The sequence below is a fragment of the Thamnophis elegans genome, chromosome 15 (assembly GCF_009769535.1).
Source record: "Thamnophis elegans isolate rThaEle1 chromosome 15, rThaEle1.pri, whole genome shotgun sequence".
NCBI lineage: Eukaryota > Metazoa > Chordata > Lepidosauria > Squamata > Colubridae > Thamnophis > Thamnophis elegans.
Window position 1 is genome coordinate 13530043 of NC_045555.1, and position 27350 is coordinate 13557392.

The 27350-nt window shown below is 41.2% G+C and overlaps 1 protein-coding gene across 1 annotated transcript in view; it reads right to left on the bottom strand.

The window, feature by feature from the left end:
* COL13A1 (collagen type XIII alpha 1 chain) overlaps window positions 1-27350 on the bottom strand; it is a 225993-nt gene that overhangs the window by 25276 nt on the left and 173367 nt on the right. Inside the window, exons 23-31 of the mRNA XM_032232350.1 lie at window positions 24214-24282; window positions 19356-19379; window positions 18022-18075; window positions 16500-16544; window positions 13522-13611; window positions 12140-12184; window positions 11869-11910; window positions 9486-9512; window positions 6036-6116 (exon numbers count right to left, since the gene is read on the bottom strand). Of these exons, the coding sequence (XP_032088241.1) occupies window positions 6036-6116; window positions 9486-9512; window positions 11869-11910; window positions 12140-12184; window positions 13522-13611; window positions 16500-16544; window positions 18022-18075; window positions 19356-19379; window positions 24214-24282 (477 nt within the window). The remainder of the gene's footprint in view (window positions 1-6035; window positions 6117-9485; window positions 9513-11868; window positions 11911-12139; window positions 12185-13521; window positions 13612-16499; window positions 16545-18021; window positions 18076-19355; window positions 19380-24213; window positions 24283-27350) is intronic.

Here is a 27350-nt window from a genome sequence, read left to right on the forward strand (position 1 = left end):
TTCTTTTTAAAAGCATTTTTGAAAACAACAAAAAACATGAAACATGAAAGAATAAAAGAGTTAATTAAACACAATAAAAGAACACAACTAACTAATAGATGATCTAAAGTGTCATGGAGGTATTATTTTAATATCCATAAGGTAAAGGTTCTCCTTGCACATATGTGCAAGTCTTTCCCAACTCTAATGGGCAGTGTTCATCTCTGTTTCAAAGCTGAAGAGCCAGCGCTGTCCGAAGATGTCTCTGTGGTCATGTGGCTGGCATGATTAAACGCTGAAGGTGCACGGAATGCTGTTACCTTCCCACCAAAGGTGGTTCCTATTTTTCTACTTGCCTTTTTACGTGCTTTCAAACTGGTAGATTGGTAGAAGCTGAGACAAGTAACGGGAGCTCACTCTGTTACGCGGCACTAGGGATTTGAACCGCCAAACTGCCGACCATTTCTGATCGACAAGCTTAGCATCTTATCCATTGAACCACCACGTCATGGTTACGTATAAATTTTATGGCATACATCATTTTTAAAAGGAAAGGCTAAAACTGGTTATTAAGCTTCTAATAAAAAAAACCCTGGATAATGTCATTTAATCACTAGAATTATGGGCTATAACCATAGGCAAGTTAGGACAACATTAGGAATCTAATTTCTTATAAAACTGAAGTATAAAGTCTAAGAATAATAGAACTCAAATTGAGGATGAAGTGCAAATACATTTTTCCTTTTTCTTACATTCAGAGATTTGGGAAATTAATAAAAATAGAAAGATAATTTAAGAGAGCTTTTGAACTGAACTTATTAGGAAATAAAAAGTTATTTACAATTATATTTTAATTGATATTTATCTATAGATTCCCAAGTTTTTTGTAGGAAAGGTGGTACTGAAACTACCTGAACTTAACTTAGGAAAGCAATTTTTGGCTAAAGACCTTTTTTATTCTGAACAACTGCAGCTAAGACAGTACACTATTCTATCAAGTGATACATACATTCGCTTGAACGTTAGCTTTTGCATAGAATGATCAAAGAGACTTGGTTATTCTTTCAGTATGCACTAGTTACTCCTGTGAATCATTGAGTAACTAAAAAAATCTCAAATGACATTGTTTTTCCTGCAGACATTATTAAGTCATCCAAGCATCATTAGTTGCCAGGAGAAGTGAAATTGACCTGATCTCAGGTCTGAAAAGTAGGACAAAGTTGAAGCATCATCTCTGGGGGAAAAGGCCTTAAGAAATACATCCGTGTTAGATCAACTAGCAGTAATTGACCTTAATTTATAGCAGGTGAATGTTAGGAGCAAAATAATACCAGATTAGAAAAAAATAGGATGCTCCTATTATACAATGCCATGCATCCATTTTCATGTCAACTGGAAAAGTTTGTGTGTGTGTGTGTGTGTGTGTGTGTGTAATTCATTCTGTCTGTCTGTCTGTCTGTCTGTCTGTCTGTCTGTCTGTCTGTCTGTCTGTCTATCTATCTATCTATCTATCTATCTATCTATCTATCTATCTATCTATCAATCTATCTATCTATCTATCTATCTATCCGTGCAGTGGCTTAACGGTTGCTGGGCTTGTTGGCTAGAAAGCGGGCAGCCCAGGTTTGAGACCTGAGTGCCATGTGGCAGGGTGAGTTCCCATCCTTGCCCCAGCTACTGCCAATCTAGCAGTTCGAAAACATGCAAATGTGAGTAGGTTAAAAAGGTACCACTTTGGTCAGAAAGTAATTGCACTCCATGACATCCCGCTGGCCACATGACCATGGAAATGTCTTTGGACAACACTGACCACTCCATGACCTTGTAATGGAGATGAGCATTGCCTCCTATAGTTGGCAATGAGTAATATCCACAGGTACTCCTTTACTTTACTTCCCAATTTTCAGCGATTCTCCGTTACCTCAATGGCTTTTCTAGTTTTAAGTTTTCTGCAAAGCAAATCCTTTTCTTACTTCTGAGGCTTTTCCAACGTATAAAAGAGGAAATGATGTCACTGCGTTTATAATGTTTACTTTTGAATAAACTATGTTTTCATTGATAATTAATTTTGTTTTTCTTGAGATTGAAATCCCAGATCCATTACATTTGTAAAACGTCAAGCTTTTGGGCTGTAAAATGATCATTAGGAGCTGCCCAGTTGGCTGAAAGATGGACGACTGTATAAATAGTATAAACAAATGAACAAACAAGTTAAATAAATAAATAAATGAATAAATAAATTGCTATCTTTTTGCTAGCATTTAGTGGTCATCTGGAATTCTGGAGCCCAAGTACACTAGCCCTACACAATACTGGAATGCAGGATCTGAAACTGCAACAGCTACTGATAGTTCTATTTTTAAGGAGGAAAAGGAAGAAAAACGAATGCTGGGCTAATCACGAGTATAAGACGCATCTTTCCCCCCCTAAAAGAGGGTGAAAATTTGGGTGTGTCTTATACAATACCCACCCACCCACTGGCCCCCACCCTTTGGCCTCTGCCTCCCAGCAATTTACCTCCTGGGGCTTGCGGAGGCTGCAATAGGCTATAGCAACCCCTGCAGCCTGAAATGGGAGGGCTGAAATTGAAAGTGAAACTTGCTGTTTGCTCCACAAAGCAAATTGCTGGAAAGCAGAGGCAGCTTTTTTTTCTTGTGCTAATCAGGCTGTTTGCTGCTTGCTGCTTGCTGCAAGGAGGTAAGTCAATAACTATAAATGCCTATAGAATCTTCAAATTATTAGACTTATTTTTTAAAGACTACTTTATTATTGTTCTAGACAATTTAACAAAATGAAGAAGCTTTTTAAAATAAATACTTGATCTGAAGAGGCCCAGTGCTATTGTATCTTCTTTTAAATAGCAGAGAATAATTATACTTCCAGAAAGTACATCAATTTTAACAGCAAAAGTATAGTCTGAAATGTAACATTACAAACAGTGTAAATTGTCTGTATTGTTTGCTGTTTGTTGCAAGGAGGCAAATTGCTGGGAGGCAGAGGCAGATTCCCCCCCCCCTTGTTTTCCTTCCCAAAAGCTATGTGCGTCTTATACTTCTGAGCATTTTATACTCTGAAAAATACGGTACTGTCCCATTCAGAAAATTGTTATTGCCAGCAAAAAGGAAGGATTTTCCTTTCCCCTTTCTCTGAACGGTGCAAGAATTCAGCAAAAAAAATTAATGAAATGAAGATGATTTCTCTTCATCTTCTTTAAATATGACTTTTCTTTCCCTCAAGGATCTGAATTTATTAACATTTGGGTTCCATGCCACCAAAGATCCTTTCTTTTCCATTGCTTTCAATCAAAGTACGATAGTTTTCCCCAACCTAAGACACACAGCTTAGTGCATTAAGAACTACAAAAATACACCCGTTTCCCCAGGCAGTAAGAAACACCTAACAAGTGGGAAGCAACCTTCCACATAACACCTAATACTAATCTACATCTGATTTGGAATTCCATCAAGCTTCCATTCTGAATTTAATTGAATTGGAGGAATAAATATTTGTGCTACAGATTCCTACTTAGGTGTATAGGTAGACTGGGTCAAGACCAGAACATACAAATTCTAATATTATAACCTGAACTGGTCCTTAAAATAAATATGCATTAAGAGCAAGGTGTCTACATACATGGTACATGTGTGTATATAGGAAAATATATACTCTAAAGAGTGTTCCCTTGTCCAATTCTTTAGCACCTTGTTTCTTTGTAAAACAGTAAAGTTTGAATTTCCACCACTAGATTTGTAGAACGATAGAATAACAGAGTTGGAAGGGACCTTGGAGGTCTTCTAGTCCAACCCCCTGCTTAGGCAGGAAACCCTACATCACTTCAGACAAATGGTTATCCATCATCTTCTTAAAAACGTCCAGTGTTGGAGCATTCACAACTTCTGGAGGCAAGTTGTTCCACTGATTAATTGTTCTGTCAGGAAATTTCTCCTCAGTTCTGAGTTGCTTCTCTCCTTGATTGGTTTCCACCCATTTCTTCTTTTTCTACCCTCAGGTGCTTTGGAGAATAGCTTGACTCCCTCTTTTTTGTGGCAGCCCCTGAGATATTGTTTTGCAATCCATTTGGGATTAACACTAATTCATCTCATTCTAATTGTCTAATTCATTCTAGTTTGTTGGTTTCCAGGTTGAGCAGGGTCTTGAACTAGAAGACCTCCAAGGTCTCTTCCAACTTTGCTATTTTATTATTCTGTTAAGGGAGCTTTTGCTCAACCCCCCTCCTTCAAAAATATATTAGCATTGCCAGTGACAGGCAAATAAGAGGCATCCCATGCTGTTAGAGGTGTGAAGATAACAGCTTTGGCAGCAAGACCAGCACTGGTGCTGCTGATTTTCAAATTTATCCAGCTTTCCAGTTTCTACTGCTACAAAGCAACACTCTCAATAAGAAAATTGTTCAGTATCTTCCTACTGCCTGTCCTTCTCTACTAGCTCTTACTAATGTGGCCTCATGACTGCAAAAGAAGTGGATATACCAGCTCCAACTGCCTGTTACAATGTTGTCTACAGCAGCCACCAACATGCAATGGTTGAGTGCACCAATATAGGTTGCCCTCATTTAACCATCACACATTCAACAACGGTTCAAACTTGGAACAGTGCTGAATCAGTGATACTTATGACCGGTCCATCATGAAGGTTCAGTTGTTGCAGTATCCCTGCATGGTCATGTGATTGTAATCTGGGTGCTTGGAGCCTGGCTTGCAATTATGATGTCACAGCTTCCTGAAATCGCCAAGACACCATTTGTAATCTTCTATTCCAGCTTCCTACAAGCAAAGTCAATGGGGAAGCTGGCGGGAAGTCTCAAATGATGACCATGTGAGATCCTTGCTTAATGACAATATGGGATTTGCTTATAGATGAAACCAGGAAATGTCAGAACTACGGTGGTCACATGACATTGCGCTCTACAACCACATCACTTAGGAACAGAGATTCCAGTCTCAATTGCCGTTGTTAACTGAGGACTACCTGTAGCAAGCCATTATACAGTGTGGGCTTACAAGAGAATCCAGAGAGAGCTCCTTGTTGTGAGCAAAGTATAAAAAGTTGTGTGTGGGGGAAATGAGCTGAAGGCAGTTGTGAATTAATCCTTATACATATCAGATAGGAAATGGAATGTTCCTGGATAAGATTTTTTTTTACTTAAATAAGGAATCCAAACTAAATATCAGTTCCTGAACTTAGGAAGAAAACTGTACCAGATAGTTCCTCTACATTGTTCCCCTTCTCCCACATTCATTCATTCATTCATTCATTCATTCATTCATTCATTCATTCATTCATTCATTCATTCTATCTATCTATCTATCTATCTATCTATCTATCTATCTATCTATCTATCTATCTATCTATCTATCTATCTATCTATCTATCTATCTATCTATCTATCTAAATGACTGTGTGTGGGTATGTTCCAGCATAACTCTGGAATGCTTCGAGTAATTTTAACTGAACTTGGTACACAAATGGTTTACTTTCTGGAAACAAGTACTGTGGGGGGGGGGAGGGTAAGACACTCCTAAAACACCTTGGGGTGTGTGTTCTGTTAAGATACAGCCTGTTGTGCCATAAAATGGCTTCTACTGTGCAGTGCAGTGGAGTTGCCATGGTAACGGCTTCACAGTACTCCACTAAGGAACTCCCTCTGGTAAGGGGGAAAATCCAACATTAGAAATTACGTTTGGTCTGGACATTTCCCTATAAATAAATGCCCGGGCATTTCCGGGCTATCGGCTAGTTGTTAATAAATGAATTCTGTGAGTTATTTCTTGCATATTTCAGCATCTGAACTAGCATTTGAAACCATTTTTCCATGACTATGAATAAAATAATGTTGCAATCCACTGAAGCACTTTTCTTCATGTCAACATTACCCAGGCAATAATTATCTGGAAGAATTTCCTCTGATTTTTCAAAACCAAGAATATCATTCTAAAGTGACATGCTTCTCTGAGAGATATCTGAAGTATTCTCGTGAGTAAATTGTATTCATTGTCATTTCTTGTTGTGATTTCCCTTTCTTTCTAGATACTTACAGGCAGTCCCAGAGGACCCCGATCTCCTTTTTCTCCTTGGATACCCTTTTCACCTTTTATTCCATCAATTCCTGCTTCTCCCTAAAAGAAAAACATATCAGAAGAAAGCTAATTGTCAGACCTGTAAGCCATCTTTTCTTTTTGGGTTTCAGGCCTGCCACACTTTCTACTGTGAGAAAATGGGAGGGGGGATTATGTGGAGTTGGGTGATGTGTAGCCATAATAACATTCTTCGTAGAAAATCAAGGTCACTTTTGTATCTGTACCTGGCCAGATATGGATGGGAGGAATCTGTCTTCATGGCAGTAAAAGATTGGACCATGTGATGGACTTGTGGGTGTTGGGCAGGGGTGGGTTCCTGCCAGTTCTAACCTCTTCTATAGAAGAGGTTCCACAAATCTACAGTGCCGGTTTAAAACCGGTTTAGAACCGGTTCCAGCTCCCTCCCCCCACCTGTCCGCATCTCATCAAGATGAAGAGCGAGAGGAGGAATTCTGGGAGTTGAAATCCACAAGTCTTAAAGCTGTCAAGTTTGAACATCCCTGGGGTTTTTTTTCTAAAGGGTTAGGGGTACAAGGGTCTTGTAACTTGACAGCTTTAAGAGTTGCGTGCTTCAAATGCCAGAGTTTCTGAGTCAACATTTTGGTTGCTAAGCAAGAGTGTTGTTAAGTAATTTTACAAGTTGGCCACGCCCACCCAGTCACATGGCTGGCAAGCCACTCCCACAAAGCAGACCACACCTACAGAAGAGGTTCTAAAATTTTTTGAAACCCACCACTGGTGTTGGGGCAGGATCCTGAACTTTCAACTGGATGGGAAAACTTGGAAGCTTCCAGATTCGGGTTTTCCCAGATGTGCCAACATGATATCTCTAATAAAGTGGAACTTTGAGGAAACCCAAGCCAGTGGTGGGTTCCTACCAGTTCAGACCGAACCGGTAGTACCAGTTCAGCTGAACTGGTAGTAGCTTGGTGGCCTGGGTCACTGGAACTGGCAGCAACCCAGGCCTGCCATGCCCCTGAACCGGTTTTCCTGGTGACACGGTAGATGGTGCCATTTTGTTTTTAATTGTACTGCACATGCGTGTGCAGCTTGCCTCAAGCATGTGCATGTGCGCGGAATTGCTATGAGCAAACCAGCAGTAGTCTCTGCCGGAACTCACCCCTGGACTCAAGCCTTGGAGTTTTATTTCGTTCGGGCTATTTTTTTGAACCCTGACACTAATTCTTCTCCAGTAGGTTTCTAAACAGGAGTTATACAGAGAAAAGGACTTGGTGACATCCCAAAAGCATTTATATAGCAATGGCGAGGTGACGTTTTGCTAAGGACTGGAAAAAAAGAAGTTTCAACTCCTATTTGAAAAGATAACTGAATCTCCCAAGAGAATGAATGAAAAGGGTACGTAAAGCAGGGGTGAGGAACAATGGCCCCTTTACAACCTGTGGACTTCAACTCCCAGAATTCCTGAATCAGCTGGGAGTCAAAGTCCACAGGTCATAAAGGGGCCATTGTTCCAACATAAGGTAGACAATGTGGAAGCCATTTGAAAGGCAGAGAGTTGAGTGATTTCCTAGCACACTTGGATGAGGACGCTTTGTGGGATGTTCATGTAAAAATGTGATATGGATGAGAAAATAAGGTGCATAAAAATGATTGCTGCAAAAAAAAAGGAGGAACAAGAAATAAAGAAAGATACTAGTAGTCTTCAAGTTATGATCACCACCTAGTCCAAAATTTCCATTGCTAAGCAAGGCAGTTTTAAGTGACTTTGCCCCATTTTATGACATTTTGTCACAGTGAATCACTGCAGTTGTTAAGTTCATAACACGATTGTTAAGTGAATCCACCTTCCCCATCGACTTCGCTTCTCAGAAGGCTTCAGAAGATGATCCCATGACCCCGGGGCACTGCAACTGTGATAAATATGAGTCACTTGCCAAGCATCTGAATTTTGATAAGTTGACCATGGATATACTGCAAAGGTTGCAAGTGTAAATAATTGTCATGTCACTTTTTACAATGTCGTTGTAACTTCAAATGGTCACTAAACAAATGGTTGTAAGTCAAGGACTACCTATACTATTTAATGTGTATACCAAAAAAAAAGAAAGTTGCAAAGAAGGTAGACAGAGAGAGCAAAGAACAGATATGATTACGAGTAAGAAAAGATGCAGCATCATTTTAATGGGATTTTTAAAAAAATGCTTGGAAATGGCTGAAGAGGGAAAACAAGTTGAATTAAAAATAAAAGTAATGAAACGATTTGGGAAGTGAAGACAGGGAAGGCTGGATAAAGAATTTCAGAGATTTGTACAGCAATTATAGTGATGTCAGTAGAGTTGAAATGAATGCTGTAAATGCAGATATGCAAGGAAAAAGGATGGAAAGTAAATAACAAATGATGTGCGAACGCTGAAAATTGTAAAAATGCAGGTAGGTGTGGACAATATATTTGCAGTTCGGTTAAATTAGGGATGTTGCGGCAAGAGGTAAGATCTTTTTCTTTCATGAGCTTCTGTTTCGCAGAGAAAAAAATCTCATGAAAGAAACGCCACAGAGATCTAACTTGGGGCGACGGCGCCCGTGCCAGAAGAGCACACATGCCATAGCCTTCATGGCCTTAAAAGATTTAACCCTGTGATGGCGAACCTATGGCACATGTGCCACAGGTGGCATGCAGAGCCATTTGTTAGGGCACTCGAGCCGTTGCCCTGTCAGCTCCAGTGCGTATGCGTGCACTGGCCAGCTGACTTTGGCCTTATTTTGAGGCTATGTTTTGCAAAAAAACGGCCCTATGGCCAAACCGGAAGTTTGGGAACAGACTTCTGGTTTGCTCGTAGGGCCGTTTTTCAGCCTCCGGCTTCCCTGAAGGGTCTGGTGGGCAGAAAATGGCCCTATGAGCAAACTGACTTCCAGTTTGCCTGTAGGGCCGTTTTTCATCCTCTGGAGCCTTTAGGAGCCTCCAGGAGGCTTCCCTGAAAGTTCTGGAGGGGAAAAAACAGCCCTACAAGTAAACCGGAAGTTTGTTCCCAAACATCTGGATTGCCCTTAGGGTCGGTTTTCCACCCTCTGGAGGGCCTCCAGGGGTTGGGGTGGGGGAGGCTGTTTTCACCCTCGCTAAGCTCCTAGAAAGCTGCCAAAAGCAGGGGGAGGGGAGTGCTGGTCGTGCGCGCATGTACACTGGGGGTCGCACACATAGCATTATGTGTGTGGCATACCCGCACATGACCCCCCTACACTCCCCCCACTTTTGGCACATGATCCAAAAAAGGTTAGCTATCACTGGTTTAGCCAATGGCAAGAAATGGAGAGAAATACTTTTAGACAGTTAAAGGTTGAATACTCCTGCTCCAAAATATGCAAAGCCATAATTTTTCTTTTAGAACAGCACACAAAATATTTTCTCTAAGATGCCTACTTGAGTTCAGTTTTATTATTTGTTTTTCTTACCTTAGGTCCCGGTAAGCCTTGAAGACCCTATAGTTGGAATTAAAAATAAAGTTGGTATAATTTTCTTTCAACTTATAATTCTAGCAGTACAAAGACACCCAGATTTTCTCTACTATTGTCAATCTTAAGCTGTTTGGCCCAATTACACCTTTTCCCCACCCAATGTTTATTCGCACCAAAAAAAAAAACCCCATCAGACTCAATTGCTTTATATAAGTGTCTTGGCAGAGGAAATTCCAAACTGGACCTTTGACTCACAAACAAACAATTATAAATCTTTCCCTTACCCTCAGTATATGCCTAAAATACTCACAGCTTTAGAACCTCTGTTCTACAGGTAGCCCTGTTTAAATAACAGTAATTGGGGCCAGAAAATCCATCAATATATGGCCATGATGGCGAATCTATCGTACGTGCGCCACAGATGGTACGTGGAGCCATATTTGCTGGTGCGCAAGGTGTCATCTCCGGCGCCCATGCGCATGACAGCTAGCTGATTTTTGGCCTTCTGAGGGGCTGGGGGAGGTCGTTTTTGCCCTCCCCAGGCTTCAGGAAAGCCTCCAGAGCCTGGGGAGGGCAAAAAACAGGCCTAATGGGCCAATCGGAAGTTCATTCCTGAACTTCCAGTTGGTCCATTGGGGCCATTTTTCGCCCTTTCAAGTTTCAGGGAAGCCTCCCAAGCCTGAGGAGGGCAAAAACTCTCCCCCCACCACATGGGGGGTGTTTGCGCATGCATGTGCAGGTGGGCAGAACGCATTGAATTGTGGGTGTGAGCATGTCTGCATAATTTTGGCACACCTTTACAAAAATGTTCGCCATCACTGCTATATGCTGTGTTTGCTGAGCATGATGTCATGTGACTATGGCTCTCAGCAACGACAGTTCTGACAGTCCTGATTGCCATTAAGTGAGGAATGTGTGGGTCATTAACCAAAGGCTTAATATGATTGCGACCTTTGATTTCCCATCGGCTTCCCCATTAACTTTGCTTGTGGGAAGCTAGCAGAGAAGAGTGCAAATTACAATTACGTGGGTGACTACTGGACACTGTAGTAGTCAGAAATGTGGGCTGGTTACCAAGCACCCAGATCCTGATCATGTGACTGCAGGGATCCTTTGATGGCTACAAGTACAAGGATCAGTGCCACACACTCAGTCTCATTGTAAATTGTAAGTACTGTTGAACAGGTGATCGTTATACACGTACTCCCTGTATTGCCTAACTAACATTTTGAGTCATAATGTAGAGGAAACATCTGCATTATGTTTGCTTGCCTATGCACTCTTTATGGAAAATAATGGCATGGTTTCAATAATAAAATGCTTTTGTTAATTAACCCTACTGACAAATCATTTTAAAGCATCTGAATATAACAAATAAAACAGGGAATGTTTTGATTTCTGTAATTCTCATATTGTCAGATCCAAGGAACTGAGGATGACATGAGAAATTACTTGAGAATAGTATCTTTATTGTTGCTAGCCTATAGATAAAATTCTTCCCAGACTAAAGCAATTATCTACATAACTATTAAATATACCTTGTGAACTGCTAGGAAGGATCTATCTTTGTACTTTTCCTGCATATCAAAGATTCCAATCTATATTGTCTCTTTGTTCCTTGGGAAGGAGCACCTCCCTCCTGCAACTCTGGACTACATTATAACACTAACACACACACACACACACACACACACACACACACACAAACAAACACACACACACACACTTATAGTGTGTACTGTGGAATTTTGTGGATCTAAATATTTTGGTCACTATCACTCCCTTGTTTGAATATTCTCCATGTTCATAAACAGGACTCCCACTAATGCTTCTTGATCCTGTAGTGGTGTAAGCAATGATCAGTATACCTCATTAATGTCCATGTGACCTCCTGCTCTGTGGGTTGCATTGGCTGACAGTTAGCTCTGAATGCATTTCAAGTTACTGGTTATCTCTCTCTATATATAAATGGCTGTGTGTGTTCCAGCGTAACTCTGGAACGCCTCGAGCAATTTCAACCAAACTTGGTACACAGATGACTTACTCTCTGGAAACAAATACGGTGGGGGTAAAACATCCCTAGCACCCTCGAGTTGTGTGTTCTGTTAAGATACAGCCTGTTGTGCCTTAAAATGGCCTCTACTGTACTGCTGTAAAATGGATTCTACTGGACAGCACAGTGGAGTTGCCATGGTTACGGCTTCACAGTATTCCACAAGGGGCCTCCCTCTAGTTAGGGGTAAAAATCTAACATTAGAAATTACGTTTACTCCTGACATTTTCCCTCTATAAATAAATACTCGGGCAACACTGGGTTATCAACTAGTACTTTAGAAAAAGGGAAAAAATATTTATAGTCCACATTGTAGAAAAGACTTACTGGGTTTCCAGGTGGACCTCGAGGCCCTGGTGGACCAGTTACCTAAAAGCCAAATAGAAAAGCAAATGTCATTGCCATAATAATTCACTTTCATGCTCAGTAAATTAAAGCAGTAACCGGACTCCTTCCTCAAAATTATTATGTAGAAATTAAACCTATCATTCTGAAAATAGTAGTTGGGAAGAAGGAATGAAGAAAATTGAACTGTAGTTAAGGAAAAGGAGGGGTTTTTTTCTAATGTTTTAAAAAATAACATGGTTTGATTACTTACTGAAGCCCCGATATCTCCTTTTTCTCCAGGTTCTCCCTTCTCTCCCTGTCAATACAACAATATTGTAATAAAAAAGACATCCATGCCATGTTATTATAGCAGTGAAATTCCAAGAAGGCCAAAGGTTCAGATGAAGACAGCATGAAGAAGTAAATAAAAATGCAATCACTTCTAGAATAACACTAAAAGTAGTGGTGGGATTCAAATAATTTAACAGTCCTAATGACTGGCTGGTGGGCATCAGTGGTGGGATTCAACATTTTTTACTACCAGTTCTGTGGGCATGGCTTGGTAGTTGTGGCATGGTAGGGGTGGCAGGGAAAGGATACTGTAAAATCTCCATTCCTTCCCCATTCCAGGAGAAGGTTACTGCAAAATCCCCATTTCCTCCCGATCAGCTGGGACTCGGGAGGCAGAGAAGAGATGGGGGTGGGGTGGTATTTACTAGTTCTCTGAACTACTCAAAATTTCCATTACTGGTTCTCCAGAACTGGTCAGAACCTGCTGAATATCTCTGGTGGGTGTGGCCATGGTGGGCATGGCTAGAGGGTGTGACAGGTAGCACTCAGCCTCCTGCACTACCCTGGGAGCAAAAACAGACCACTCCCATGCCCCATTTTGGCCTAGTACAACCCCCTACAGCCTCCTGGGAGCAAAAATGGGCTGGGGGGGAGGGTACACCGCACACCTCTGCACCCCATTTTGGGCCTAGTAGGCCTCCCTGAACTTAACTGGGAGCCAAAACAGGGTGGGGGGGACAACTCCTGGAAGGGGCGGGGCAGGAAGGGGCAGGGCAACCAGCAATTTAACAATCTGTTTGCCTGAACCGGCCCAAACCGGCTGAATTCCACCACTAACTAAAAGCCTCTCTGGCTATTATGATTAACTAGCATTTTATTTAATTTGACCAACGTCTTTAAAGTATAATGTACATATAGAAGGGAAGCACCAAGTCTGAAATCTTGAAAAATACAATCCTGTGACAATCACTTTCTAAACCTACTTTTTCTCAGGGATATTCTTGCCATACCCCCCTGTCCTCGTTTTGTTCCTTCTCAATGACTGCTTTGCAGTTGTTGCTTACAACTTGTCAAAGCTGACAGTCATGAGAAGTCTCTTGGTCAAGCAAGAGCATGAAGCTAGGTAGAGAAATGGGTCTTTGGAGACTTTGGTCTTGGCAGATCTTCGTTCAAAGGAATCCAGGCCCAAATACATTGAGTGGCCTTAATTGGCTATCTGAACTTCAGCTAAGGAAGAAAGTTCGAGGCATATTATTTTGCTTGAGGAATATTGCTTTTATCTCTTAAATGATTTGTACTAGTTGACTTTCTTGATGGCAATGGCAGAGTTTTTTAATTAGAAAAATCATTTGGTGTGCTTACTGTAAAACCTGGAAGTCCAGTTGGACCGATAAGACCAGGAGGTCCAGGCATCCCTTGGTCACCTTTAATTCCATTTAGGCCATCAAGACCCTACAAAGAAAGAAAGATTTAAGGTGGAATTATGCAATGAGAAAGATACTCTAATTGCTTGTTTCTTTCAAATGGGAATAATATTTGTATATGAGCATAGCTATTGCATTTACCCCATCTACATTTGTACCTCTTTAATGATTCTTAGAATCATAGGCTCATATGATTTTATAATTCTGTTGAGTCACATGGGGCTCTCTGCGAAAAAGTTAATTTTTGATATGTTTTTAACAGTTTCTAGTTTAAAAGCACATTAGACACAAAATGAGCAATTCTTGAAAAGAACCTCAAATTTATTACAGAATCCTTGATTCAATAGCCAAGAAGCTACAGGAAGAAAGAATAGAATTCAAAAATGTGTCAGCTTGGGTCTTTGCAAACATAGGTATAAAATGTTGAAGGTAGAAACTTTTTAATGGCCTTCTTCATAGACCTGAATTGGGTCACCTCAGTGTAGAACAGGTTTTCTTTCTAAAAGATATTGTCTGATAAGGTAAAAGTAGAAGAAAAGGTAGGAGAAACACTTAAAATGTAGACTTGAAAAATAAGAAAAACTTTTCCTTCTCCTTCATCTTGACTTAAACAAAGGATTTTTGTTCTTTTACTAAAGCCTTCAATTGCTTGTCTCCCATGCTAAACTGGCTAGAAGTCAAGATGGTTTAAGGTCAGGGGTGGGATTCAGCCGGTTAATTTTACATCTGATTTGCCAAACTGGTAGTTGCAAGGACTGGCTGGCCCCGCCCTCCCCACCCCATCCTGGAGTCTCCACGTGGCCCGTTCATCATGCCAGGTAAGTGCAGGGCCAGGGAAGGTGGAGGCTCTGGGAGGGCGAAAAATGGGCCTCCCAGAAGTTCTGGAAGTCTGGAAACAGGCCTGTTTCCGGCCTTCAGAAGGCTTCCGGAGCCCAGGGGAGACCATTTTTGCCCTCCCGGAGGCTCAAAAAAAGCCTCCGAAGCCTGGGGAGGGTGAAAATGCCCCCCCTCCTATGGTGCAGGAGGCCAAATAGGCACACCCACCATGGCCATGCCCATTCAGCAACCGAGCAGAGAACTGGTTACTAACATTTTTCAAACCCATTTCTGTTTAAGATATTCCTTTCTGGCTTTTAGCTCCTTCCTTTACATTTAACACAGTGATGGCTAGGAGCTTTCTCTGAACTGGAATCAGTTCCTGACTGATAGATTCCTCGGCTGCTTTTTCCTTCCCACCCAATCCAGGAAATACACGACCTTTCTATTTTTGGCAACATCTTTGAAGGATTGATAAGACAGGTCAAGAGTTTTTTCAGTCCAACTGTTCACTTGTTCTAACAGGGAACTTAGCAGAAGTGAGAGGAAAAAAAAGACAGAACTGGTGGAGATGGCTAAAATAAGTGTTTTAGTCAAAGAAAAGAATATATCCAACTTCCTTTCAATTCGGAAACTGCTTCTAGGTTTTGTGCTTGGGGTAGGAACAAAAATGAAACGTTGACTTTGGGATTTGCTGATTAGACAGGTTTGTTGTTATAGAAAGGGCTAGTACAGTGATGGCTACCACGTGAGAGCACAACAGCACATCAGTACCCACAACCATAATGCAATGCCCACGTGACACCCCCTATGACCCCCGCCCCCCTGCGCATGCGCAGTCGACCCCCCTGCACACCGTTTTGGACCTAGTAGACCTCCATGAAGCCTCCTGGGACCAACAATGGGGCACATGCATGTGTGGATGAGCCCCTCACGTTTAGTTTAGTTTTAGTTTTATTATTATTTATAGGCCGCCCTTTTCCCTGAGGGGACTCAGGGCGGCTTACAAAATATAGGGAGGGGGGTACAAAACAGTAAACATAAAACAATACATAAGTAAAAATAGTACACGACATTCATTCATCATTCGGGTGGGGACAGATTACGATCTTTATCCCCAGGCCTGACGGGATAGCCAGGACTTGAGGGCTGTGCGGAAGGTCTGGACGGTGGTGAGGGTGTGAATCTCCACGGGGAGATTGTTCCAAAGGGTCGGAGCTACTACTGAAAAGACTCTCCTCCGTGTGGTTGCCAGTCGACACTGACTGGCGGATGGAACTCGGAGGAGGCCTAATCTATGCGATCTAATAGGTCGCAAGGAGGTAATTGGCAAGAGGCGGTCTCTCAAGTACGCAGATCCACTACCATGAAGGGCTTTGTGGGTGGTAAGTAGCACCTTGAAGCGCACCCGGAGATCAACAGGTAGCCAGCGCAGCTCGCGGAGGATAGGTGTTATGTGGGCGAACCGAGGTGCACCCACTATCACTTGCGCGGCCGCATTCTGGACTAGCTGAAGTCGCCGGATGCTCTTCAAGGGCAGCCCCATGTAGAGCACGTTGTACCTTGACCCCCGCCCAAGTGCGGCAGAGACCCAAAAATCAGCTGGTCAGATGCAAGAATGTGAGCGTGCAGGGTGGAGCTGAGCTCGGGCGACAGCTCACGTGCCTGCAGAGAGGGCTCCATCTGCCACGTGTGGCACATGTGGCATAGATTCGCCATCACAGGGCTAGTATAGATTAAGTATGCAAAAGTAAAATGTTGATTTAAAATATTTTTATTCTGCCGCACTGAAAAGAGTTGGATGTTAATGCTTTTCTTTCATTTTTTCACTTTTATCCCATATTACTCTCTCTCTCTCTCTCCCCCCTCGCCCGAACCAGTTCTATAGGTGCCATAAGCACCACCATCTTTTTTGATGCTTCTGTGCATGTGCAGAAGCAATTTTGTTTATTTCTGTGCATGTATGGGTAGCGCACATGTGCACGTAGCACGGATCAAGTGCGCTCATGCCCGAAGCACATCCCTGAGTGAACTGACAGTAAAAGAAGCCGGAACCCACCCCTGGTGTACGGTACCTGTTTCTCATGTCTAGCTTCTTACCTTTTCTCCATTACGTCCGGGGGGACCTGGCAAGCCAATTTCACCCTGAGAGGAAACAGTGAAGGGTAATACAGTATATTATATTATAAACCTTGGAACCTTGCAGAAGAGATGTGAAGACAGAACAAACACTTTTACTTTAAATTTGGCAAATACAGAGGGAACAGTTCAGTGGTGGGATTCAAATAATTGAATAACTGGTTCTCTGCCCTAATGACCAGCTGGATAGGTGGGGCTCGGGGGGGTCATGTGACTGGATGGGCGTGGTTAACTCAACATCACGCACGTCGACGGGCGCTTTGCCTTAATTGTTACAATGTAATAAAGGTTAATCGGAGAGGCAGTTTCCGTAAGCAGGGCAATAAAGATTAGACTAGAAACAACACCAGAATGTTTCCTTCCTGCCTTCCTTACAGAGTTAGCCCTGTAAAGTGGGAAAAAAACCAAAATGAGATTTCTTCCAAGAGCCAGTTCTCCAAACTGCTTAGAAAGGTAACAACCAGTTCTCCCGAATAGGTGCAAACTGGCTGAATCCCACCACTGGAATAGTCATGTGTCAGACCTGGAAGCCATCTTTTACCCTTGGGACTTCAGGCCTGCCACATTTTCTACTGTGGGAAAATGGTAGGGGGAATTATATGGAGTATGGGAGATATATAGTCAAATTAACATTCCTTTCACAGAGAGTCAAGGCCACCTTGCCCTGCAGCTGCGATGAGGTGACTGGGAGGCATCTCCAGGTGGGACGGTGCTTGATTGACCATGTGATGGACATGTGGGGGCTGGGCAGGGACTTGAACTTTCACTTGGGTGGAGAAAACCTGGAAACTTTCAGATTTGGGTTTTCCCAGATAGGCCAATGTGGCATCTCTAATAAAATGGAAACTTGAGGAAACTTAAGCCTCAGAGCTTTGTTTCATTGGAGGGTGTTACTTGGAACTCTGACGTTACGTTCAAGAAATTGTGGATCATTTAGCACTAAAAGTTGAATCATAACCTAAATTTGTCAGGGTCCAAGAATGAAAATAACGCTTGTTCTTTGAGTCTCTAAGTTGTTCTTGAATTTAGATTGTTTTCTGTTGGATGGGAAAATGAGGCACACACATTTTATCCCCTTCTTTTTTCCCCTGTTGGGTGCTGCGGTCATCTATTCTAAACTTGTAAGCTATTCACAGTCATTTCGGTGATATAGACAGCTATATAAATCATATGAATAAATAATAAATTAAAAGAAGATGGGTGATCAGCAGGACCAAGGATAAACATCTATTCCATTGGGAAATCTCCCATTAGCAAGTTGTCAATTCCATTTGCACCACAAAAGCTCTCCTAGTGTTTTCGTTGTGGTGCATTTTACAGTGGGATCCATCTCCAGATGATGATTATCCATCTTTTGAACTGACTAGAAGAACAGTATCTTCCTCTGCTTTTGTTTAATTTTCATCCTGTTCATTCAATTTTAATTGAGGAGATGGAAAAGGCTTTATCTTAGCTGACTGTTAAGAAAGACTGATGGAGTTACCTTCTGTCCAGGAGGTCCGGCTGGCCCTGCGATGCCTGGAAGACCAGGAGGTCCCTGATAGGAGGGGAAAAAGCCCTCATTGTTTAACAGTATATAAATATAATTATTTATTTCCCTTTCATTTTTAATTAGTATTGTTATTTGGAATAAAATGTATGTGTCTGTTTGAGTTTGTGTGACAAACATATATACACAAATAAATTGATTATATATACACCATATATATTCATATTCATATACATAAACACACCCACACATATATACAGACACACATACACTATATCTATATCTATAATTCTATACAGACATAATCTCTCTCTCTCTCTCTCTCTCTCTCTCTCTCTCTCTCTCTCTCCATCACTCCCATCCATCCATCCATCCATCCATCCATCCACCCACCGGTACGGGTGTACCGGTGCCTGCTGGGAGCAGCAGACAGCATTCCGGTATAGTGCTTCGGAGGCCCACCTGCCTGCCTGTGTTCCTTACCTGTCTTTGACCCAACCGGGCCATTTGCGCATGCACACGCAGCATACGGTGCCTGCGCGATGCTCCGCAGGGCAGTAGGTGTGCCTGCGTGCGCAGCCCGCATGCATGTGATGGACACCCAGGCCCGTTGCAGCGTACCGGTTGCAACGGGATCCGGAACCCACCACTGCTGCATATACCCTTTTGGTAACTACTGTAGTTGCCACAGTTGATTTTTTTGAGAGGGGAAGAATTTCAGTGGCAGTGCTATATCACACCAAGACACAAGAAGATAGCTATCAACAGATACTTCTCCCAGCTTCATGTGCTGGGATAAAATTCTAAAATGAAGAACAATGAAAGCGTATGTATCTAACCCATGACTATAGGAAAGGATGAGTTCTTCATTTATCCATGTGTGACATCTATATACATATACAAAAACGCCTCAAGCAATTTCAACCAAACCTGATACACAGATGACTTACTCTCTGGAAAAAAATATTGTGGGGGTAAGACGCCCCTAACATCCCTCATTGTGTGTGTTCTGTTAAGAAACAGTCTGTATCTGTATCTAAACTGGCTTCTACTGTACTGCTGTAAAATGGCTTCTACTGTACAGCGCAGTGAAGTTGCCATGGTAATGGCTTCACAGGACTCCACAAGGGGGCTCCCTCTGGTAAGGGGGAAAATCCAACATTAAAAATTATATTTGGTCTGGACATTTCCCCCTTATAAACAAATACCCAGGCAACGCTGGGCTATCAGCTAGTCTATAATGCATCTGTCAAGATTGCTAGCATGTTCTCCTATTTAACTGAGCATTTATTAAGAACCACAGCTTATAGAAAAGAAGATTAACTCACCATGAGGGCCAATGTTCGTATCTCCTGATTGAAAGAACAATTATGTGTTAACCATTATCTGTACCTATATGCCTATCAAAGATGCTACAGTATGATAGGTAAGGTATGAGTCAAATAATTTCAAGCAATATAGTTTTTACAGACAATCAACCTGCTTGTTAATACACAGGTGTCTTTCCATCTGTGCCAATACCTATTTCAGAGGATTAGGGGTTTACTTTGGAATGATATGAGAAGCAATATAATTAACTAGTGCCATTCAGTCTATAACAATAGTCTAGACCAGTGGTTCTTATCCTGGGCAATATCGCCCCAGGAGCAATTTTGTTTTTCGGGGTGGGGGGTGGGGGATGGAACAAAAAGGGCCGATGCAGGGGTGAAGGAATGGAAGGGGGGCAATATGGAGGCGATGGAGCAAGACGTTTTGGGGACACTTTTGAGACTTTTTTCATACAGTGAACCGCTGCATATCTGTCATACAAAAACATCAGATCGCTCTCTATTAGTGGATTGAACTGTGTTTGAAAATGTTCCTCCAGCTAGCTTTAGTACAGAACACCGTACATATGTGAATATGCATCGCTCATCTTCATGCGCGTTGTGCAGCGGCCTCTATCACTCTACCATACAGTGGGGCGCCATTGGCCAGAATGGGCAGTGATGGAGGGGTGAGCACTTCTTTTGAAACATCGCATGCTGAGTGGCTGTCCCCTGTGATGTCAGCTGTAATGTCAACGTAACTGTTGAAACTAGGTTTATTGACGTCCATGTGTGTTTTATAGTGTTCCTGTGCAGTCGAAAATTTAATTTGCAGTTAGTGCCTTTTGAAGACCTCTCAACATGGCCGAGAAGAGGAAGTATCACCAATATTCGACGGAATACCTAAAATTGGGATTCATTCCATCTCCTTCCAACGTACAACTTCCGTTTTGTCTTTGTGAGAAAACATTTTCAAATGACGCAGTGAAGCCTTCCCGACTGAAAGATCATTTGGTAAGAATTCATTCAGATAAAGCCGACAAACCGGTATCGTTTTTCCAATCCTTAAAGGCCAGGTTTGAGGGTCGCAGCGCTGTTGAGAAGTTATTTGGAAAATCGTCACTCAATGCCGACAAGGGGCTCATTTGTTCCTATGAAGTATCTTTGTTGATAGCAAAATGTGGCAAACCTCACACTATTGGAGAAATGCTGATCTTACCAGCAGTGAAACAGATTGTTGCCACCATGTTGGGGCCCAGCACAAGCACTTTCACGCAATCAATTCCTTTGAGCAATGACACCTTATCAAAAAGAATTGAGGAAATGGCTGCTGAAGTGGAAGAAAGGCTTATTGACACCTTGAAAAGTACAGAATTCATGATGCAGATTGATGAGTCAACGATTCGCGAAAATGAAGCCTTGTTATTGGCTTATGTCCGTTTCATCAATGGAAATGAAGAGATTGGGGAAGAACTGTTATTTGCTCAAAATTTAGCCACCGACACAAAAGGTTCTTCGATATTTAAAAAGGTTGAAGAGTTTTTTAATGAGAACTCTTTGACAAACGTCATGGCATGTGCAACTGAGATGCATCCATGGTTGGACGATATCGCAGATTTCAAGCTCATCTAAAATCAATTGTACCTGGAGTTATGACTGTTCATTGCGTCATTCATAGACAGCACCTTGTCTCAAAAAATTTGAGTGGCCGTTTGCACGAGTCTATACGTTACATCATTAACGCTGTGAATAAAATTAAGTCGGATGCCTTGAACAACCAACTTTTTCACAAGCTTTGTGAAGAAAATCACGAGGAGTTTGAACATCTCCTTTTGCACACCAAAGTAAGGTGGCTTTCAAAAGGGAAGTGTTCACGGCGATTCCACGAACTTTTTGACACAGTTGTCGAATTTCCTGAATCCATTGATCCAAGTCTAAGCAGTTCTCTTAAACTTCGATGTCTGGATGTAGCTTATCTCACTGATGTTTTTGACAAGCTGAATGAAGTGAATGTGGAGGTAAAGGAGATAAAATCAATTTTCTTAAGGCCAAGGGAGTAATCTGCTCATTTATTTCAAAATTGGACCTCCTTGCAAGCAATATGAGTTGCCAGGAGCTGTATCAGTTCCCAAGCCTTGGTAATGAACGTCAACTCCAAGCAGGAGATTTGGATGTTTTTTGCTGCCACTTGAAGCGACTAAAAAAAGATATGGAAACCAGATTCTATGATCTGATAAATCTGGACGGGTGTTAAATCCTTTCACAGCAGACTTTGCACAACTTCATCCCAAACTGCAAGAGCCACTGACAGATCTGAAATGTGAAGCCCAATCACATTTTCAGAGTTACGGCTGCGAAGCTTTTTGGGTGAAAATGAGGAACACTTATCCAATATTGTGGGAGGAAGTTAAGTTGCTTCTTTTAGCCTTTCATTCCACTTCCTTAGTGGAGAGGGGCTTCAGCACCGTCCAACAGATCCTTTCTAAGTCAAGGAACATGTTGAAGATCACTGAGCGTGGCGATTTAAGAATAACAAAAATGGTTCCAGACATCAAGAAATTGGCATCAGCTCACCAAGCAAAAGGCAGGCGTTGAAGTTCTTTTTTTGCTTTTTGTGTACATACATTTTCTTCGTTAATAATTGTCTCAGCTCTTATCATTGTATTTGCTTGCATTGGATTTCACGTTCCAGTTTGAGTTGTCACCATTGTTTTTGAATTCTTGTTGTGCTCTGTAAAACATTTTATGTGTCTCTTTGTATTGTACTTTTTTAGCGTGCACTCCAGTTCGATATTATATTTTCTTGGTTTTATGGTTTCAATTTTTTTTGTTGTGCTCTTCATGTAACCTTTTTATGTATGTATGTATGTATGTATGTATGTATGTATGTATGTATGTATTTATTTAGTGTCACAACCCCTGGTATGCCCCAATTATTTATTTATCAGCACAAATACAACGTATGTATGTATGTATGTATGTATGTGTGTGTGTGTGTATGTATGTATGTATGTATGTATGTATGTATGTATGTATGTATGTATGTATATATATATATATATATATATATATATATATATATATATATATATATATATATTTGTTTTATTTGTGCTGATAAATAAATAAAGGGAGACTAGTATAGATCTATTTCAAGCTATTTAGCTCTCATCAGCTAGCCATACCCTTACTGGGATTTGAATCTAATATATATATATGATTAAAACATTATATCTTCAGTTTAAGGCATTAAATTTGTCGCTCTGATTTTTGTTGCTTTCCTTCTTCCCTTTTTACAGTGTGCATGAATATATATTTTCCTCGAATCTTAATTTAGTTTCAGAGTTTTCGTCTTGAAATTCTTAGTTCCTGCATTGCGGTTTGTTCTTATGCCCTTTTTATATTTCTTTTTGCATCTTAAAATTCACTTGTAATTAAATCATTAAATATTACTGGGTTTTTTTGGGCATTTCATTTTCTTGCAATTGAATTTTGTTTTCAGTGGTCATTGCATTTAATTGTCTTGAATAAATAAGATAATAATGAAATACATGTATCACGAAGTTTGGGAGTAAAGTGATGGGTGGCAACAGAATTTTTCACTCAGTTGAGATATGGGAAAAAGACTTGAAATAAATTATTTGCATCGATATGTCCTGATGACAATTAAAAAAAATGTGTTGCATAAATTGAAGAATTATTTCCCTGTGTTGTGATTGAGAGGTTATGTTGAGGGAGGGGGGGCGATGATAACTTCCTCAATGGCTCAAGGGGGCGATTCTTTCAAAAAGGTTAAGAACCACTGGTCTAGACCCATATATTCAACACTACCATCCTTATTTATGTTTCTAGAAAAATTAATAGTAAAATAGAATATATGAAGTATGTGATTTAATCATATGCTACAGCATGTTATATGTAAACTCCCCCCCCCCCATTATTCTGCATGTAAGCAAAGAGGAAAGAGGGAAAGGACTATAAGAAAGAGGAAGAAGAGGAAAAAGACTCTGGAAAGAGTGCAGAGAAGAGCAACAAAGATGATTAGGGGACTGGAGGCTACAACATATGAAAACGGCTGCAGGAACTGGGTATGTCTAGTTTAATGAAAAGAAGGACTGGGTGGTGACATGATAGCAGTGTTCCAATATCTCAGGGGCTGCTACAAAGAACAGGGAGTCAAACCATTCTCCAAAGCACCTGAAGGTAGAACAAGAAGCAAAGGGTGGAAACTAATCAAGGAGAGACGCAACTTAGAACTGAGGAGAAATTTCCTTACAGTTAGAACAATTAATCAGTGGAACAACTTGCCTCCAGAAGTTGTGAATGCTCCAAAACTGGAAGTTTTAAAGAAGATGTTGGATAACAATTTGTCTGAAATGGTATAGGGTTTCCTGCCTAAGCAGGGGGTTGGACTAGAAGACCTCCAAGGTCCCTTCCAACTCTGTTATTCTATTCTATTCTATCCTATCCTATCCTATCCTATCCTATCCTATCCTATCCTATCCTATCCTATCCTATCCTATTGCATTATAGGAAGAGTAAAGGACAGCAGGAAAGAGAACAATGGTTATTGGAATGAGGAAGAGGACTTTAGGAAAGAGAAGACAAAGGAAAGAGAAGAAAAGGACAACCAGCAGCAAGATGGATGGACTCAGTTACATTGGCAATGAGGACACCATTGGGAGATCTCAAATAACAGGTAAGTACACATCATCGTAGAGAATATCAACATGGTTGCAAAGAGCCCAAAATGACTTGATGGCATATAATCAATGAATCAATAGCAAATTGCAACAATTAAAAAAAAAATTAATAAAAGGATTCACAGTATCATTACCACAATAATCTGGTGCCTATGGCATATCTGCTACTTCCTTACCTGTAAAGCTTCATTGATATTGCCATTGTAGTCTACCATTTCACTCTTCCCTGGTTCACCTTTGGGGCCCTAAAAGAAGGTATATATGGTTAGGAACAGGTGTTCTGGACTAATACTACCCTACTAATAAAATATCTGTGTCCATGGAAATCTATTCTGTGAGGAAATTGTCACTCTTGTCATGGACAAAGCAGATGGCTTTATAAATCCTGCTTGGCTAAAGTGCATTTCGTTGGATTTTAGGGACTGGGATACATGAATTCAGCACGCATAATACAGGAATGGCAGTTTAGTCCTCAGAAATATTTGGAAAAATTTAATATTTTCCATTTATATAAAGCAAAGCTGAGAGGCAATGGCCCCTTTATGACTTGAGTCAGCATGGCTGGCTCTGGAATTCTGGGAGTTGAAGTCCACAAGTCATAAAAGGCCCATCATTCCCCACCCCTGATATAATAGCTTATCAAGCCACCCTTGCATACATTTTTGTCACCCTAACGACTTAGGGTATTTATGTATTTATTTAAAATAATATATACTGGGAACAAGCTTATTTGAAGGACATTTTTCAAAAGAGTTTTAAATCCAAAAAAGAAGAGTGCCAGGTATGTGTCCTATTGCTGCCACCTTTTCAACATCTATGGAGAAATGTTTGATGGAATGTAATGGAATTATTAATAGGTGAAGAGGTGGTATTCAGCAGGTCCTGACCAGTTCCGGAGAACCTGTAACGGAAATTTTGAGTAGTTTGGAGAACCGATATACACCACCTCTGACTGGCCCCGCCCCCATCTAGTCTCTGCTTCCCAAGTCCCAGCTGATTGGGAGGAAATGGGGATTTTGCAGTATCCTTCCCCTGCCATGCCCACCAAGCCACATCCACAGAACCGGTAGTAATTTTTTAAAAATCCTGCCACTGAATAGGTGGTATGAAAATAAACTGTTTAAAGTATGCCGATGATATTGCATTCGGGCAGAAAAAGGGAACCAGAAGTTTCTAACTGGGGAAACAAAAACAAGCAGAAAACGAGAACTGTTTTAATACAAAAAAAAGCAAAGTGATGGTAATCTCAAGGTAAAAAGATTTCCCCAAAATTATAAAAACTTCAATGATGCCCCTCTTCAGCAAGACAAATATTTTTTTATTATATAAAGTTTTTTTTTTGTTCTCTATATGCAATTATAGATATACATTCATCATGATTATTATTCTTTTTTTTTTACATTCATGGTTCTTATACATTTGTCATTCCATTTATAAAATTATACTATTCCATTTGGGTTGCTTTGTTTACCATCCCTCGCCTGTTTTGACACCACCTTCTTCTCCCTTTCTTTTCTCCCTCCCTCCCTTCTCTACTTCCTTCCTCCTTTCCCTTCCTTCTTTCCTTACCTCTCCCCTCCTCCTCTATTCCTCTTCCCCTTCCTGCCCTCTTTCCTTCTCTCAGCAAGAGAAATATTTTTGTCTATTTCGCATCCAATAGCCTGCAAAATGGAGCATCTGGGAGCTGTCATCTGCTTGCTGGAGGCCGTTTTTATATTAATTTTACTTGTATTATCGATATATAAATTTATATAATAATTGAATTACTGTAATGTGATCTGATTTTAACTACACATTGTCACAGGCCTTTGGGAATTATGTTGCTTTAAAATATAATGCATTCATACGTAATCATGAGGGAGCAGACTTGACTGACTGATGTTCCTTCTTCTTTCCTATTGGCCACTTGGGGAAAAATTGGAAAGCACTGATTAGATTACAGGACTCTCTACATGCTGTGTTCTGAGCTTGGAATTAGGGAAGGTGACTGTGGGCCAGTTTATAAATGTACATTTGAGGGATGGTGGGAGGGAAACACCTGTACTATGGAACTGCCTTAAGTCTCCCTCCCTTCATGGAAGTCTGCATGAACATGAACTGCATCATGTTACTGTAGATCTTTTATGTGTGCTGTGTGTTTCATATTAGCTGGTCATTGATTGCCTAGAAGGGGGTGGCATTTATTCCCCTGTGAGCAGCTCATTGGTGGAAGATATTCACTCATAATTGTTCTGTTCCACTTAGCTGTTCTCCTGGTCGTGTATCTGCACACTTGGAAGCAGTGGTGGGTTGTAGGTGGTGCCTCCCGGTACGGGTGTACCGGTGCCTGCCACCTGCCTGCCCGTCGTCCTTACCTGTCTTTAAAGTCTTTGGTGCTTCCACGCATGGTGTGTACAGCGCCTGCGTGACACTCCGCTGAGCATTTGAAGCGTCGTGGAGGCGTCACTGGAGGGCAAGATGCATGTGCACGCTGGGTGTGTGTGTGCATGCTCGCTGCGCACATTCATGTGGAGGACACCGGGCCCCGTTGCAATCGTACCGGTTGCAATGGGATCTGGAACCCACCACTGCTTGGAAGACATTTCCTTAGGCGGGTGGGTGGGGGGGCTAGGACAACTCACCACAGCCAACTTGCCACAGCGAATTCTTGGAGGACAACTTGCCATAACCAACTCACCACAGGCCCATTCACTGAGAAACGAGAGTTACACTAATATTTAAAAAAAATAGTGGAATAGAATTGTTAAAGAAAGGATGTCAAAGGGAGGGACAAAATGAAATGTGAATGACAAAAACTTATTTTTTTTATTATTTTAAACAATTAAAATAGAATTGTTGAATTGTCCTGCGGCAAGTTGGCAATGGCAAGTTGGCCATGAAAAGTTGACTGCAGAGAGTTGGCCATGACGGGTTGTCCCATTCTATTCTCTGGATGGTGATGGTGAAGCAAGCAGAATAAAAGAAGTAGGGAATTTTATACCTTAAAGAAACTAAAAAGTAGTTTACTATTTGTTTGGCAAGCTCTATTTGATGACAATCTCTCTCTCTCTTGCTCCCTCTCTTGTTCTCTCAATAGAAAAAAACTACCCAATCTATGTATAAAAAAGGCTGTATGTATGTATGTATGTATGTATGTATGTATGTATGTATGTATGTTCCAGCATAACTCTGGAATGCATTGAGAAATTTCAATCAAACTTGGTACACAGATGACTTACTCTCTGGAAACAAATATGGTGGGGGTAAAACATCCCTAACACTCCTCGAGGTGTGTGTTCTGTTACGATACAGACTGTTGTGCCTTAAAATGGCC